We start from the raw sequence: 18,085 nt of genomic DNA, 5'->3' as shown, positions 1-18,085 counted from the left end.
CTCACCCTCCTGCTCCCAGAGTTGGGGGAAGTGGGAGTGGGCTCTGATCCCTGCTCAGGCACCCTCTGCAGGGAACAGGCGGCGGGGAGACTCACCCGCTCCAGGGCAAAAGTGCGCACGACATACTCAGCCAGGGTCTCCGTCTTCACCAGCGTGATCTTGATGTCCCCGTAGGTGTCTGAGTCCTCTGGCCAATACCGTGAGCATTTCACCTGAAGGCCCCACAGGACGGGACTCAGTGGGCTCGTCGCTGCCCCCTTGGCCTGCCATGCGCCCCAGCTCGCCCCACAGCCCGGCTTACCCTGCCCACCTCGACCAGCTTGGTGATCATGACGATGCTGGAACAGTGCTCCTGCCACACCATGCGCCAGAAGTCATAGACCATCTCAGGCTTCGGCCCTGGGGATGCAGAGGATGCCTGTCCATGAGACAAGGTCTCCACCCCAGGTCAGCACACCCAGCACCATCCAGCACCACGCCCTAGGCCAGGAGGCCTCCTGAGCCCCAACAGGGGCTTCATGCTGCCCACAACACCCAGCTTGCAGCTGACGCCTGCCTGTAGGGCCCTGAGGCTGCATTGCATCAGGAGAGGGCCTGGCTAAAGAGCCCGCTCATCCTGAATGGGACCCTGGAGGAGGGCCAGATGGTTTGGCAATGGCATGAGTGTCCAGGAGGGACAGACAGATGGACGGTCGCGGAAAGAGATGCAAACAGAAGAACCCAGGCAGCCACCAGACCGAGAGGCCCAACCCACACCCATGAGACCTGAGCCCGGCTAGCCCTTTCGCAAACACCACTTTGGAGACAGGCAGGTGGACCAGCAACCGCAGATGGACCAAGCACATCAGGGAGACACAAACACAAAGAGGGGACAAAGGCAGTCGGCCAGATTCCAAGAGACCCAGCAGAATAGGGAGCAGATGAACAAGCAGGGAGCCAGAATGTGGCGAGGGTTGGGGGACATTCAGGAATCCAAGTGGATCAGCAGGGGAGGCAGAAAGGCAAGCTGAGGGCATTCCAGCATGCCAGGAGGCACACAGGAAGGTGCATGTGGGCAGAGGTGCCAGGTACCTTGAGTGGCTATGAAGTGGTTTGACCTGTGGTAACCCTGGAACAGGAGGAGAGGGAGCGGTTAGACCCCAGGGAGCAGCCCCTCACTCCCTCACACCCCCTCTGCCCTCCCCTCCCAGCGGCAGAACCCCTACCCCACCAGGGAACTGTGCCCTCGCGTCCCTAGGATCTCCTACCCAGGGTGACTTTGCATCCCCCCTAGTCCCCGAGGAAGTGGAGAAATGCAGCTGGGACACCAGAGTTGTGGACTTAATCCAACCTGGGCTGTGCAACCCCGGAGAGAACATGACTCCTTTATGTGCCAGGCTGTCGTTGGGAGACAGAGTCCCCAATGGCCCTGCCTGTTCCCAGGGTTCCAGAAGCTCTAAACAACCCAGATCCCAAATGTGGGGTAACCAGAGTTTGTCAGTTATCCTAGCCCCCCTCGGGATAACCAGCATGGACAGTACCCCTCCCCCCTACTCCTCAGTCACTCAGAGCATGGTGGGCCTAGATGAGGGCTTCAGGATGGAAGTATATGGGCACAGGCATTACTCATGGCCCTTAGATAAAATGTTAAAATCTTTAAGATCAATAATAATGACCCTGTTATGGTCACGTACTGTGCTAAGCACTTTACCTGTACCACCTCCCACAAGAGAGAGGCCAAGAGCTACTTCATCCTCCATCCCCAGAGCCCCCAAGCTAAGGAGAGAAACCTGCCCTCCCACAAGCCACTCCAGGGCCACAGCCACCCATGAGGTCCTGCCATAAGGCCTCATCTTTCTAAGCGAAAGAATTCACCAGATACCAAGGGCATCAATGCGGGCAATGCGGAAAGGGGAATTAGTACTGCAGGGCTGGCACGGAGAAAACTAGCCCAGGCCCCTACCTCAAGTTTACACTCTCAACACAGCTCCCAGCAACAACTCTGGTCTCGTGAACTTCCCAGGCCTGAGGAGCCCGGGGGCCAGACTGCCAAGGTTCAAATCCCAGCGCTACCTCTCACTAGCTGTGTGCCTTTGAGCAAAAACCCCTTCATTTCTCTATGCCTCCATTTTCGTGTCTATAAAGTGGAACAATTACAGCATTTACCTCTGAGGGGCTGTTGTGATGAGCAAATAAAGTAGTATGTTAAATGCCTGGCACTGGGTCTAGCAGAAAGTCAGTACTTAATCAGTAACAGCCATTATTACTACTACTACTACTATTTTAAAGCTGAAGCAGTATCCTTGAAGATACAAATGAATCAAGTGGATCAAATGGAAGTCACGAATTGCTGGGGCAGAAGGTGATTGACTATGGGGTGAAGAATCCGAGTCTTGGAGCTGAATGGACCTGGGTCCCTGCCACAGCTATGCAGTAGTAGCTGTGTAACTCTTGAGCGCTGAGAAGGTGCTTCTCAGTCTTTCTTGAGCATATAAATCTCCCGGGGATCTTGTTAAAAGGCAGATTCAGATTCAAAGGTCTGGGGTGGGGCCCAGGATTTTGCATCACCAGTTCCCAGGGGGTGTCCATATTGCTGGCCTCAAAACATCCTCTGAGTAGCCAGGCTCTCAACCTCTCTAAGCCTTTGTTCTCCTCTGCAATATGAGGATAATAGCAAGACAAACACTCAGAGATTCTGTTGGATACCTGCTCACTGTTCCCATGAAAATGACCAAAACACAGTCAAAGTGAGTAATGATGAAAAGCCTCCCAGCGTCTCCCAGCCCACAGCACTGGAACTTCATGTCTAGCTCAGTTCCCTCCTGCTGTCACTCTATGCCACTGTCTCCACTGCAGCCTCGAACTCCAGTGCTCAAGCAATCCTCCCACGTCAGCCTCCCAAGTAGCTGGGACTACAGGCACAGGCCACTGCATCCAACTAATTTTTGTTTGTTGGTTTGTTTGTAGAAACAGGGTCTCACTATGTTACATAGGCTGGTCTAACTCCTGAGCTCAAGCAATCCTCCTGCCTCAGCCTCCCCAAGTACTGACATTACAGGTGCGAGCCACTGCACCCAGCCAAGAAATATATTTTTTAAAGGAAAAAGGAGACAATATGGAAAAAGCACCCACAAAATAGCAAATAATCATATCAATCATTAAATATTATGGAAACAGTATATATGTATTAAAAACTCCCAGCCTAGGCAACATAGTGAGGCCCCATCTCTCTCTCTCTCTCTGTCTCTTTTTTTTTTTTTTTTTTTTGAGTCAGGGACTGGCTCTGTTGCTCAGTCTGCAGTGCAATGGCATGATCTCGGCTCACTGCAACTTCTGCCTCCCGGGCTTAAGCGATCCTCCCACTTCAGCCTCCCCAGTATCTGGGACTACAGGCATGAGCCGCCACACCCAGCTAATTTTTGTATTTTTTGTAGAGACAATCTCACTATGTCGCCCACGCTGGTCTCGAACTCCTGGACTCAAGCAATCTGCCTTCCTTGGCCTCCCAAAGTGCTGGGAAGACCCCATCTCTTTAAAAAAAAAAAAAAATGAAAAAAATTAGCCAGGCATGGCAGCACACGCCTGTAGTCCCAGCTACTCAGTAGGCTGAGGTAGGAGGATTGCTTGTGCATACGAGTTCAAGGCTGCAGTGAGCCATTATCACACCCCTGCCCTCCAGCCTGGGTGACAGAGCAAGAATCTGTCTCAAAAAAAAAAAGAAAAAAGAAATCAAATCAGAGAATAGCTAGATGAATTATGGTAGTTTTTTTTTTAATTTTAAAAGGCTAAAAAATGGGCCAGGTGTGGTGGCTCATGCCTGTAATCCCAGCACTTTGGGAGGCCAAGGCAGGTGGATCACCTAAGGTCAGGAGTTTGAGACCAGCCTAACATGGTGAAACGCCATCTGTAATAAAAATACAAAAATTAGCCGGGTGTGGTGGTGCATGCCTATAATCCCAATTACTTGGAAGGCTGAGGCAGGAGAATCACTTGAACCGGGGAGGCAAAGGTTGCAGTGAGCCAAGATCATGCCACTACACTCCAGCCTGGGCAACAAAAGTGAAACTCCGTCTCAAAAAGGAAAAAAAAAAAAATGCATAATTTTAAAACAGAATATCCAAACTGCTCCCTCCAAAAAACATTCAAATTAAGGCTAAATTGAGGGGAAAATGGTCAGGGTTGAGTTTCAGGCAAACTGATCACGAAGGTATTTGAACACTAGGGAAAGCAGTTTTAGGAGGCTGACCTGGGGCTGTCCAAGATCTTGACCCTCAAGCAGCAGAAACAGGGCCCTCCAGGGCAGCTTCCCCTGCACCCTCCAAAGGGTCCTGTAGAAGGTGCAGCTAGGGAGGACTCCTGGGGAATGGCGGGGCCAGGGAAGGAAGGTGACAGACAGTGGTGACCAGTGCAGAATGGGGCAGGGGAAGCACCCCCAACACTGCTGCCCCTGCTCAAGGCAGTGGAGGATGGGAGGGAACTGCTTACAATAGGAACACTCTCGAATCTTCAGCCCTGGGCGGCCCCTGGCCAGGCTGCTGAAATGGACGGTTGGTGCTGGGCACATAAGTAGAAAGGAAGGACAGAGACAGAGAGAGAGAGAGAGACAGCCAGAGACTGTGAGAGAGTCTGAGATACAGCCAGTCAGACAGACAGGAGGAAGAGGAGGAGGAGGAGAAGGGGAGAGAGATACTTACTTCTCGGTTTATCCGAATCTTAATGATTCCAGTGAGGGAACAGTACAAAGCAAAAGAGACAGATATTAGGCCAGGGGCAGATGGAGGTGGACGGAGCACAGGAGTGGCCAGAATGGGCAATGTGAGCAGGGCAGGCAGAGCGGAGACGGGCAGGCTGGGCCGGGCTGAGCCACAGAGTGGGGAGTGGTGTGTCCCTGCCAGGGCCCAAGAGAAGCCAACTGGGACCTTGACAAGACCAAGGAGAGGCCCACTGTCACCAAAGCTGCCCAAGTCTGCGAGGCCAGGCCTGGCCCTGACTCCAACCAAGGGATAGGATGAGTGGGGGAGGCAGCAAGGGATTCTGGGAAACATGGCATGGCACATCTGGCCCCAGGAGGAGGAGAAGAAGAGGGAGAGGAGAGGCCACCTCCAGAGGCCCTGACTACCTCGGCTCCCAGACCTGTGCCTTGCTCCGCCTGGCCCCTCAGGCCTTTGCTTAGGCAGCTCCCCACCCGGGATACTCTTCTCTCTCCTCTCCAGCCACCCAGAGGCAGCTCAAGCCCTGCTTCCTCCAAAAAGCCCGCCAGGCCAGCCCTGGCTCTGCCACTAGCCTGCTGTGTAACACCCAATCTGTGTGATCTCTCTCCTGGCCTGCACTTGCTCATCTCATCTGAAGTTATTTTGATTTGTAGAAATGTCTGTCTCACCCATTCGAACAGATACATTCAAGGAAAGCAGAGGTCATGGCTGTCTTGTTCACATCTGTATCCCTGGTGCCCAGCACAATGCGTGGCACAAAGGAAGTGCTTAAAATTTATTTCATACGTGATTAAATGATGCTCTCCCAAACTTGGTTTGCTGTAGGGGTTAGGGGCCCTGTCCCGTCTCACCCCTCTTCCACACCTAGGGAGTAGACTCATCACCTCTCCTTGACACCCAAGCCCAAGCCTCCTGGCTGCCTACTCTGTCTCTGGCCCCTCCCTCCCATCCATCCAAGTCCTGCTGCTGCAGCAGGGGGCAGGACAGCCTCACGGCAGCAAAGGCTTTAGACAAAGACAGGCTGAGATTTGAGTCCTTTCTTTACCACTCACTAGCTGTGCAACCCGGGACAAGTTGCTTCGCGTCTCTGAGCCCCGGTTTCCTCACCTGTAAAGTGAGGTCATGGTGCTAAGTGCCTCGGAGGGTGGGTGGAGGGATTACAGAAAAGGAGATCTTGGGTGTAAAGTGCTTAGCACAGTGCTTGGCACCCAGTATGTGCTGGATAAACGTGTGTTGTTATTCTTAAAGGACCACTCTGATTATGGTCAAAACACTTTAACAACTCCCTGGTGCCCCTAGGAAAAAGCCCCCACTCCGGAGCCTGCCATTTTAGGTGTTCACAATCCAGCCCCTGCCTACCTCTTCAGCCTCACGGTGCACGGTGAGAATCCCATTCTCCATGCCTCCCGCCTTCCTCACCTCTTGGCCTAGCTGTCTGCCTCTTCCCTTTGCTCTGCTTCCCTAAAGCACCTCATCTCTCAGGCCAACTCCAGCCTACGGAAAGCCTTCCAGAATCTGCTGCCCACTGTCCTCCCTCCTCTGAGCACCCTGGCACTGACTGCAGAGATGGGGGCACTCCAAACTCAGCCACTTGAATCCCCATTTATCCCAACAGGTTTCTGCCCTGCCTGGATAGTAAGCCTGGAGCGGGCAGGGCCAGGTCTGCAGAAATGACAGGGCAAGGCACTCACATCTATGTAGTTGGCATTAATGTAGTCAGCATTGGGGTCTCCCAGCATCGGGTGCAGTTTCACTCGGTGCCGATCATCTGTAAACACAGAGCAGGTGGGCAGGGGCTGAACTGGGGAGCCCAGAGCTAGGCAGTCAGGGAGGGATTCCTGGAGGCTGGGGGATAGGGCACAGGCAGGGCCACCTGGGAACCTAGAGTCTCAGGGCTTACCAGTAGTCTCTGGGCACCATGGGAGGCAGGACACACCAGGGGGTAGAGTCTGGGCTATGGAGTCAACGAGGCCCAAGAGTGTATGCTGCTCAGGCAATTACTAGCTCTGAGACCTTGAGCAGGAATCTTAATCTCCCAAGCCTCAGTTTCCTTATCTGTAAAACGGGGATTATAGTATTTCCCGCTTCACAGGGGAATTGACGGGAATAAATGAAACAAGCACAGGGCATGGCATGTGGCAGGCCCTCAATAAAAGGTGGCCAACGCTACTATCATCTCTGAGGCTGCCCCAGCTCACCCTGGCTGTGCTCCCCTTCCTGATGCCCTCCCGCCCACTGCCCTGGACCCCAGGCCCTTCCCCAGGACTCACAGGCAGGCATTGGCTCCTGCCGGCTGCCCTTGACCTTGTCTTTCTTCTTTGTGGCGTCCCAGCCTTCAAAGAAGCTCTACCAGAAGGGGAAGTGGTGGTCAGTGGGAGAGAGGGACCCTCACTCATAGGGCCCCTTCCCCTCAATGGGGATGATGTAGGCAGGATGGGAGTGGGACAATAAGGGCCAGGTTCAAGCTGAACTTGGGCCTGAGATAAAGTCACTGTCACTGTGGGTCCTTTTATCATAAAGCCAGGGACCAGGGTCAAAACCAAGGCGTGTGGGGGGAAGGGAAATGAGAAAAGAGGAAAAGAGGGTCAGGGTTCAAAAACATTTTGGAATAAGGGTCAGGCTGAGAATAAGGACTAGAAAGAAGGTAAAGGTGGGGGTCAGATTTAGATTAGGATAAGGGCGATGTCGGAGTTCAGACAAAGGTGAGATGAGATCCAGAGTTCAAACGGAGCTTAGGATGACACTCAGGATCAATGTCAGGCTGGGATTAGGTCAAGGTCAGTGTCGGTGGGCAGGTTCAGATTAGGGACAGAATAAGGATCCCGATCACAGTCCACATAAAGATGGAGACGAGATTCAAAGTCAGATTTCAAATCAGGGTTAGCATGAGAGTGAAAAACCGTATCAGTCTAAAATTCGGATGAGGGTCAGAGTCAAGGTCAAAAAGGTTGAGTTGGGAACTGTCAGAGCAGGGGTCCAACCAGGGCTAGGCTGAGGGTTGCCAGGGTCAGAGTCCACAGAGAGTGAGAACCAGGTGAGGCCTCCGCAGGGGTCCTGCTGGCCCGGGGCCGGCGTGCACCTCGTACTCCTGCTTGAAGCCGTAACCCTCAGCCGTCTTCATCTGGTTGATGTGCTGCAGAAGGTCCGCCACACGCACTGCAGGGTGCAGCTGCCCTGTGTGGTACGGGGAGCCCTTCCGGCCACAGGGACGCCTCGGGGAGCCCCCCAGGAGGCTGCTGGCCTCAGTGACCCCACCGCTGCGCTGGTCTCCTGCAGTCAGAGAAAGACAAAGAAGTTCTTGACACACACGTCCCAGCCTTGGGGGCCCTGGAGAGACTGGGGGGGTATGGGGGAAGGGAGGCACAGCCAATGCCAAGGACGGCTGGGTTGTTGGCTGGAGCCAAGCACCTAGTCAGGCCCACCCTGTGTGATCCTGGGCACATCCCCTCCCTCCGAATCTCAGTTCCACCTGTAGAATGAGCAGGTCAGATCAGGTGGTCTCCGAAGGCCCTTGTGGCCGTGCCTGGCTATGATTCCATTATCCCCTCACTCCACCCCATGAGCCTTCACCGCACTCCCTGCAGAAGGCAGCGCTCCGCAGAGCCCACGACAGACAGCCCCTTCTTCCTCCCTTCTTCCAGAGAACAACCTGGAACACTGGCAACTCCCAGCAATTACCCCCATTCAAAGACAAGCAAATTGGAAATTAGCAGCTACTGCCAACCCCTCTGCAGATTAATGTGAGGCACCTGAATAGGAGCCTGTCTCCTGCGCAGGCAGTTCCACTGTCAGCCCGTGCAGGGCCGCAGCCAATGGGGGAGTGGGTGGAGAGGTGCGTAGCTCCTCACACACCCTGGGAAACCACCCTCCCCGCAGCCCCCAGGACCACCCTGTCCCCGGCTGTTCTGCTCAGCATTCCCAAGGACGTCCCACTCTGGTCTTGGAGATCAGGTCCTGGAACTGAGAAAATAGCCACACCCGCCTTGGGACACACACTTCCACTCACTCACTTAATACTCATGCATTGCTTAACAACAGGGATACGTTCTGAAAAATGCATTGTTAGGTGATTTGGTCTTTGTGAGAACACCACAGAATGTATTTACACAAACCCAGATGGTACAGCCTACTCCTCAGACCTGGGCTGCACAGCATAGCCTATTGCTCCTACGCTACAAACCTGTACTGAATACTGTAGGCAATTATAACACAATGGTAAGTATTTACATATCTAAACACAGAAAATGCACGGTAAAAATATGCTATAAAACATAATAAATGGGCCGGGTGCGGTGGCTCAAACCTGTAATCCCAGCACTTTGGGAGGCCGAGGCAGGAGAATCACGAGGTCAGGAGTTCGAGACCAACCTGGACAACATGGTAAAACCCTGTCTCTACTAAAAATACAAAAAGTTAGCTGGGTGTGTTGGCATGAGCCTGTAATCCCAGCTACCTGGGAGGCTGAGGCAGGAGAATCACTTGAACCTTGGAGGCAGAGGTTGCAGTGAGCCGAGATAGCGCCACTGCACTCCAGCCCAGGCGACGGAGTCTTTTGCAAGACTCCGTCTCAAAAGAAAAATAATAATAATAATAATAATAAATGGTACACCTGTATAAGGCAATTTACCATGAATGATGCTGCAAGACTGGAAGCTGCCCTGGGTGAGTCACTGAGTGACTGGTAAGTGAATATGAAGGCCTAGAATATTCCTGTACACTACCATGAGCTTTATAAACACTGTATGCTTAGGCTACAATACAGTTATTTAAAAATAGTTTTCTTTCTTCAATAATAAATTAACCTTAGCTTACTGAAATGTTTTAATTTGAATTTTTTGACTTTTATAATGACACATGCACATAGTACAGCTGCACAAAAATATTTTCTATCTTTATTCTATACCCTTTTTTCTATTTAAAATTTTTTTTTGGTTTTTTAAAATTTTTTGTTAAAAACTAAGACACACACACACACACACACACACACACATATTAGCCTAGGCCTGCACAGGGTCAGGATCATCAGTATCGCCGTCTCCCACCTCCACGGATCTTGTCCCACTGGGAGGTCTTTAGGGGCAATAACACACATGTAGCTGTCATCGCCTATGAAAACGGTGCCTTCTTCTAGGACCCTTCCTGAAGGACCTGCCAGAGGCTGTTTTACAGTTAACTTTTTAAAAAATAAGTACACTCTAAAATAATGATTAAAAGTATAGTATATTAAATGCATAAACCAGTAATACAGTCATCATTATTATTAACTATTACGTACTGCACATAATTATATGTGCTAAACTTTTTTACAACTGACAATGCAGTAGGTTTATTCCAGCATCACCACAAACCAGTGAGTAATGCATTGCACGACGACATTATGACGGCTACAATGTCACTAAGTCATAGGAGTTTTTCAACTCCGTTATAATCTTCTAGGACCACCATGGTATATGCAGTCCATTGTTGATCAAAACTTCATTATGCGGTGCATGACTGTACTCATGTCCCTCCTCCTGCCCTGGGTGAGGCTGCAAGGGGCTTATTCAAGTCCAGCCCTCCCATTTTCGAGCCAATCTCTGCCCAGGTCTAAGCTGGCAGGGTCCAGTGGGGGACTGTCAGTGGGGCTTAGATACCTGCCCCTACTCCATATATGTTATCCTTCTCCCTGCAAAATCCCTCCTCCCCCTACTTTTCTTGCCTGATGAACTCATACTCATCCTTCAACTCTCAGCTGAAATGACCCTCCCTGCAAGAACCCTCTCCAGTGCCTGGCCTAGAATTCCTACTCAACAACTAACTGGCAGACTGAATACAGGATCACCAGGAGACCCCCTGACGAGCCCAACTTCCCCAAACTCCAACCAGGTCAGTGAGGCTGCCCCATTGTGCTTGGGTTCCACCTTCCTGTGCCATGGTTTGAAGATGGCCTCACCTCATTTGTTTCTCTGCTCTCAGGAACCACAGTCTTGAGCTGTCTATAGTTCAATGTCTGAAAGCAACTGATTCCTATATTTTAGCTGGATTTCTGGTTGCTTACAGCTGGATGGCAAATCAAGTACCAGTTATGCCATTGTGGTGGGATGCCCAAACCCTTAATTTTACAGATGGGGAAATTGAGGTCCAAAGAGAACAGACTGGCCTAATATGGTGGTTGCCAGAGTGTTTCAGAAAATAGTAGGGATGCGAGATCATTAAGTGGTATCCCATTAAAAAGAAGAGCAAGAGGAGGAAGAGGAATTCTGTGTTTTAAAGGAGTCTGTGAAATTCTAGTTTAAACAAAAACAAACAGGTTTCTTCCCTGCAAGACCTCTTGGGGCTTTTGGCGTGTTTGTGTGCATTTTAAATCTTCAAGAGAGGAGTGGAAACAGCAATGTTTCATGAACATCTTTCGCCACGGACGGCTTTTCTTGTTTGTTTCATGAAACATCCTCAGGGGAACACGATGCAATGTAGACTCTGAGAGATGGGCTCTGGAGTCAGACTTCAGATCAATTCCCAGCTCTGTATGTGACTGTGAGGATGTTACTTACTCTCTCCACACTTCCATTCTCACATGTCAAGTGAAGGTAAAAATTGTTACAATCCAATATAATGATGTAAATATTAAATATAATAATGTATATAAAGCACGCAGCCCAGTGCCTGGCACACAGCGCGCACCTGCAAGGGCAGCTATTGACATTACTAGTCATTTCCAGGAAAGGAAGGAAGCTCCTGAGTGCCAGAAAGCCAGGGAAGCTGGCTGACAAGAGTCTTGGTCCTTCTCTGCTGTAAGATCTTGGGTCTGTAACCTAAAAGGCAACTTGAAAAGATGATTCCAAGGAGCGTCCATAACACACACACAAGACAAGTGCAACAGTTTCAAGAAGAGGGACTTCTGTTGGCTCAAAGAACTCAGAGAAGAAACTGGCGAGATGGAGAAGCCCTCGTGCTCTTTGTGGAAAGTGGGCCGACAGCTCCACAGAGAGCTCTCCTGGCAGAGAAAGGAGCAAATGAGGGTGGCAGAGAACCAAAGAGTTTATCCCAGAGATCCTGAAGAGCTGGCAGCCCTGGCACAGCCCCACAAGGACGTGTGCAATCAGCGCACAGTGGCTGAGAACAAGCAAAAAGTCCCACCTGGAAAGCCAGAGCCACATCTGGGCAGCTGACAGCTGAGCCTAAGAACAACACAAGATGTTCTACAAATAAGACCACCAGGAAAGGACAGGATGATGATGTTCCCAAGAGGACCCTCCAATTTCTGGGCCCAGAGAGGACAGGTCTCTACTCTCCTTGCCTATGAGTTCCCCTGTGGGACTTGAGACACACTTCCTACTCCACCCCATCCCCTACCCCTAAGGACCAGTTTGCCCAGAGGCCCACCTTCAAAGTCTCCACCCCAGGGCTCTCCCAGGCCCTTCCTGGCTCCATCGTGACTGTGGAACATCTTCTGTGAGTAACCACTGGACAGCTGATGTTTTACGGGGAGGGCCGAGGCCCAGAAAAAAGAACACTAGGTTTGGAGTCAGAGAGACCTGAATTCAAATTCTGGCTCAAGTTCCTTGACCTCTCTGGGTCTCAGTCTCCTCATCTGGAAATGAAAATCCTCAGCCCTCCCTCAGCGATGGGCACTTCCCCTGATTCCCACCACCCTCAGATGAAGAGAGGCCCCCAGTTATACCATTTGGTAGCACCCCAAACTTTTCCTCCACTGTTTGCAATTAGCAAGTAAGTTTCTTTCCTAAAGAAGCACAGCCTGTAATAAGAGCTAGCCATATCTAACATATTGAGTGCCCCGCACAATTCTTAAGTCACTTATTCCCTAGAATATCCCTATGGTGGAGACACTCTCATTGTTCCTCTTGTGCAGATGAGAAAACTGAGGCCCAGAAGAGTTAAGCTACTCACTCATTAAATGGCAGCACTAGGATTCAAACTCAGGCTTGAATTCACCTGACTCTGAGACCCTGCTGTCCCCACTGCTCTCTCTGCTAACCTGATTAAAGTGCATTGATGGGCAGGGAAAAAACTGGCACTTATTTGACAAACAATTTGGCCAACACCGACTGGCACCCACAGGAGTCAATAGCTCCAGACAGACAAGGCCCAGGAGGATCTGAGGGTTTTCGCAGGCAGGACTTCAGAGACAACGGGGCTCATTCCAACACCTTGGGAAGGTTCCAGCTGGCTTCTTCACACCAGTCCCGCCATCAGTTACCCACCGTGATAAGTTCTTCATTTAAAATTTGCACAGAAGGATGCACTAAAATCAACATGGCTTTCCATTCTAAACCAAAAGACCTGGCCTCCACTGTTTGGAAAAGAAGGAAATGGAAGCCAGACCGGCATGTGGAGGGCAGAGAAGAAAGAGAGAGAAGGTGCTGAGGCTCAGTTCAGTTCATCTACTGGACACATTTTTTTTTTTTCTTTTTTGAGACAGAGTCTTTCTCTGTCTCCCAGGCTGGAGTACGGTGGAGTGATCTCAGCTCACTGCAACCTCTGCCTCCTAGGTTCAAGCAATTCCTGTGCCTCAGCCTCCCAAGTAGCTGGGATTTCAGGTGCCTGCCACCATGCCCAGCTAATTTTTGTATTTTTAGTAGAGACGGGGTTTCACCATGTTAACCAGGCTTGAACTCCTAACCTCAAGCGATCTGCCTGCCTCTGCCTCCTAAAGTGCTGGGATTACAGGTGTGAACCACTGTGCCTAGCACCTGGACACATTTGGAGTTTCCAACCATCACCTCTGCCCAAGCTCAGTGCCCCTTCCTCCTCACCATCAGTCAACCGTACCCATCTCACCAAAATGCTGACCATTCCTGCCCAAGGGCATATTTTCTCAAAACTGACAGCACTGATTGTCCCCACTATCCACATAGCAATCAGCCTGGTCCCGACTTCCCTGGGTCAGTCCTGACTCCCCATCTCATCAGTGAATCCCAGGAGCAGAGCCCGTGTTTCCTGCTTCTATCTCTCAACAAGACTCAGCAGCTAGGCATGAGCCCACACCACCCTGATCTCCTGCTCTCTCTAGCACACACTGGAGGATTCAGTGCAGTCGCACCTCTCCCTGTCTCCTCCCGTGCCCGTCATCACACATTTGCACATACTGTGCCTCCTCTACACATGCCCTTTCCTTCCCATCTCCGCGGTCTGAATCCTACCCATCCCTCAAGGTGCAGCATGATGCAGTAGAAACAAGTTTGCAATTCAGAAAGATTTGCATTTAAGTCCTGACTCTGCCACTTTCTGGCTGTTTAACCTGGACAAGTGACTTCCCCTCTCCAAGCCTCTATTTCCTCATTTGTAATTTGAAGGGTTAATAACAGCTACTAAGCAGGCAGGCACGGTGGCTCACGTCTGTAATCCCAACACCTTGGGAGGCCGAGGTGGACGGATCACTTGAGGTCAGGAGTTTGAGATCAGCCTGGCCAACATGCTGAAACCCCATCTCTACAAAAAATATAAAAATTAGCCAGGCGTGGTGGTGGGTGCCTGTAATCCCAGCTACTAGGGAGGCTGAGGCAGGAGAATCACTTGAACCCGGGAGGCAGAGGGTTGCAGTGAGTCAGGATCGCACCACTGCACTCCAGCCTGGGCAACAGAGTGAGACCCCATTTCAAAACAAAAAACAAAAAACAAAACAAAACAAAAAAAACAGCTACTAAGCAGGGTAAAATGGTATAAAATGGTGAAAATTTAATGAGAGAGATGACAAAGATAGTATGATTAATAAGTGCATAACACTGAGTTTAAAAACATAAATAAAATGACCAAATACCTAGACAAATATAATTATCAAAAATGTAACTTTCTATTTAAAAAAAATAGAAAGCCTGAATAGTTGCTTAGTCCTTTAAATATATCAAATTAGAAGTTTAAAATCTGGCCAGACACAGTGGCTCACACCTGTAATCCCAGCACTTTGAGAGGCAAAGATAGGTAAATCGCTTGGGCCCAGGGGTTCGAGACCAACCTGGACAACATGACAAAACCCTGTCTCTACAAAAAAATACAAAAAAAAACAAAAAAAAGTGAGGCATGGCAGTGGGCACCTGTAGTCCCAGGTATTCAGGAGGCTGAGGTGGGAGGACTACTTGAGCCCAGGAGGTTGAGGTTGCAGTGAACCATGATCACACCACTGTAGTCCAGCCTGGGCAACAGAGTGAGACCCTATCTTAAAGAAAAAAAAAGAAAGAAAAGAAACATCGACCAGGCACGGTGGCTCACGCCTATAATCCCAGCACTTTGGGAGGCCAAGGCGGGCAGATCACGAGGTCAAGAGATCAAGACCATTCTGGCCAAAATGGTGAAACCCCGTCTCTACTAAAAGTACAAAAATTAGCCGGGCATGGTGGCGGGCGCCTGTAGTCCCAGCTACTTAGGAGGCTGAGGCAGAAGAACTGCTTGAACCCGGGAGGCGGAGGTTGCAGTGAGCCGAGATTGCGCCACTGCACTCCAGCCTGGCGACAGAGCGAGACTCCGTCTAAAAAAAAAAAAAAAAAACTAAAGAAAAGAAATATCATAATCATCATGACCGAGTTGAATTTATCCCCTGAATTTAAGGTAATTTTTTTAAAAACCTAAAAATGTCACTAATCCCATTAGCAGACAAAAGGGGAAAAAATAATTACCACAATGATTGCAGAAAAAAGTATTTGGTAAGTTTAATGCCCACTTAAAACCTCTCAGCAAACTAAAAACTAAAGGGAACTTGGTTAGCCTGATAAAAGCATTTCTACCAAAACCCCAAAGCAATCTTCATTCTGTGTTTAAATGTTAGAAACATTCCTTTTAAAATCAGGAAAAGAAGACAAAGACTCCAGCTACAACCACTCTATTCAACACAGTACTGAAGGTCCCAGCCAGAAAAATATGGGAAAAAATGAATCAGAAATGGGAAAGAAGAAACAACTATTTCTTCTGCAAAAGATATTCACAGATCCTTTAACTGCTTAGAAAGCCTGAAACATTCTACAGACAAATGAGAATAAGAAAGCATATCAAGAAGTATGAATATAAGGCTGGGCACCGTAGCTCACGCCTGTTATCTCAGCACTTTGAGAGGCCAAGGTGGGTGGATCACCTGAGGTCAGGAGTGCGAGACTAACCTGGTCAGCATGGTGAAACCCTATCTCTACTAAAAAGATAAAAAAATTAGCTGGGCGTGGTGGCGCGTGTCTGTAATCCCAGCTACTTGGGAGGCTGAGGCAGGAGAATCACTTGAACCAGGGAGGCAGAGGATGGAGTGAGCCAAGATTGCGCCGCTGCACTCCACCCTAGGTGACAGAGTGAGACTCCATCTCAAAGAAAAAAAAAAAAGAAGTATGAATATAAGATCAATATACAATCAAAAATAAACTGCATTTCTCTATATAAGAAATAGAAACGTAATATTTGAAAAGTGTACCATTTGCAATAGAAGTCAAAAATAAAGAACCTAGGGACATCTATCTAAAAAAAGATGTACAAGATTTTATGGAGAAAATTATTGAAAGACATTCAAGACCTAAATAAATGGGGCAATATACGTCACTTTCATGGGTAGAAAGACAATTTCATAAGATGTTGGTTCTTCCCAAATTGATCTATAAATTCAATACAAATCCATCCAACAAAGTTTTTCAAGAAACTTAAAGAGATGACTCTAAAATTTATAACAAAGAGAATTAGCCGGGCGTGATGGCTCATGCCTGTGATCCCAACACTTTGGGAGGCTGAGGCGGGCAGATCACTGGAGCCCAGGAGTTTCAGACCAGCCTGGAGTGACATAGTGAAACCCCACCTCTACTAAAAATACAAAAATTAGCCGGGTGTGATGGCATGCACCTGTAATCCCAGCTACTCGGGAGGCTGAGGCAGGAGAATCACTTGAACCCATTTGAACCCAGAAGACGAAGGTTGCAGTGAGCCCAGATTGTGCCACTACACTCCAGCCTGGGTGACAGAGCTAGACCCTATCTCATTAAGAAAGAGAGACAGAATGAAAACAAAAATAGCCAAGACATCCTTTATGAAGCACAAAGTTGGCACAGCTTCATGTTTCAGACATCAAGACTTAAATAGCATCGATAATTAGACCGTGTGGTTGGGAATCAACGAAAACGACCAATGAAAGAAACAGGGAACTGAAAAATGATCCATGTATCTGTAGAAATGTGGTGTGCGAGAAGGATGGCACCGCAAATCAGCAGGGAAAGCGTGAACTATAATAAATGATGCTGGGACAGTGGCTTATCGCCATGGAAAAAATAAAATCCTTAATTTATACCACCACACACAAAAATCAATTCCAGATGGATAAAGATTTAAATATAAAATGTAAAATGTTATAAGTTCTAGAAAAAAAGCAAAAAAAAAAATACTTTATAACTTTGGGTAGGGAAAACTTCTTTAAAAAACACAAAAAGCAGAAATCACAAAGAAAAAGACTGATGAATTTAAGTACGTGAAAATAAAAATCTTCTGTTCATCCAAAGACACTATAAATAACCTAGGAAGATGAGCCACAAATTGGGAGAAGATATTTGCAATTCATAAGTGACAAATGATTATTATCCTAAAAATATAAAGAACTCCTAAAAACCACTAAGAAAGCAACAGAAAACCCAATAGAAAATTAGGTGAAAGACATGAACAGGCATTTCATAGAAAAACAGACCTGAATGGCCAATGATGACTTGAAAATCTGTTCAACCTCATTAGTCATCAGTGAAATGCAAATTAAGACTATAGAGAATTACCATTTTATACAAACCAATGTGGCAGAAGTGAAGAAGGCTGGCAAATTTTGATCTTGATGTAGAGCAACAGAAACTCTTACACACTGCTGCTAGGAAAGAAAACAGGCAGAGTTGCTTTGGAAAGCAACTTGGCACTCTTATTAAGCTGAAGATGCATGTACTCCATAATCCAGCGATTCTATTTCTAGAACCTTGTGTGCAGGTGCATCTAGAGATCCACATCAGAATATTCATAGCAGTCTCATTTGTGATAACAAGAAAACTAAAAACCAATCGAATGCCCATGGATGACAGAATGAAGAAGTCAATTGTGATACAGCCATACAATGGGAAACTACACATTTGTAAAGTACATGAACTGCAGCAAAATATCCACATGGGTAATTTTAGAAATATGATGTTGAGTTAAGAAGCAGTGTGTGATTTCATTTTTATAAAGCCTGAAAATGAGCAAAACTATACAATGCATTGTTTGGGGATATATGTACACATGGTAAAACTAATCCCCAAAAGGCTGGGCGCGGTGGGTCATGCCTATAATCCCAGCACTTCGGGAGGCCGAGGCGGGTGGATCACCAGGTCAGGAGATCGAGACCATCATGGCTAAGACGGTGAAACTCCATCTCTACTAAAAATACAAAAAATTAGCCAGGCGCAGTGGCGGGCACCTGTAGT

The 18,085-nt window shown here is 48.6% G+C and overlaps 1 protein-coding gene across 1 annotated transcript in view; it reads right to left on the bottom strand.

Annotated features, from left to right (window-relative positions):
* PTPRU (protein tyrosine phosphatase, receptor type, U) overlaps positions 1–18,085 on the bottom strand; it is an 88,600-nt gene that overhangs the window by 16,817 nt on the left and 53,698 nt on the right. The window contains exons 16-21 of the mRNA XM_011981751.1: positions 7,771–7,961; positions 6,962–7,037; positions 6,383–6,459; positions 1,072–1,108; positions 311–399; positions 96–212 (exon numbers count right to left, since the gene is read on the bottom strand). Coding sequence (XP_011837141.1) covers positions 96–212; positions 311–399; positions 1,072–1,108; positions 6,383–6,459; positions 6,962–7,037; positions 7,771–7,961 — 587 coding nt within the window. The remainder of the gene's footprint in view (positions 1–95; positions 213–310; positions 400–1,071; positions 1,109–6,382; positions 6,460–6,961; positions 7,038–7,770; positions 7,962–18,085) is intronic.

This window comes from Mandrillus leucophaeus, unplaced genomic scaffold (genome assembly GCF_000951045.1).
Source record: "Mandrillus leucophaeus isolate KB7577 unplaced genomic scaffold, Mleu.le_1.0 Scaffold23, whole genome shotgun sequence".
NCBI lineage: Eukaryota > Metazoa > Chordata > Mammalia > Primates > Cercopithecidae > Mandrillus > Mandrillus leucophaeus.
Note: the sequence above shows the minus strand (reverse complement) of the source record. Positions and strands in the feature narration are given on the sequence as shown.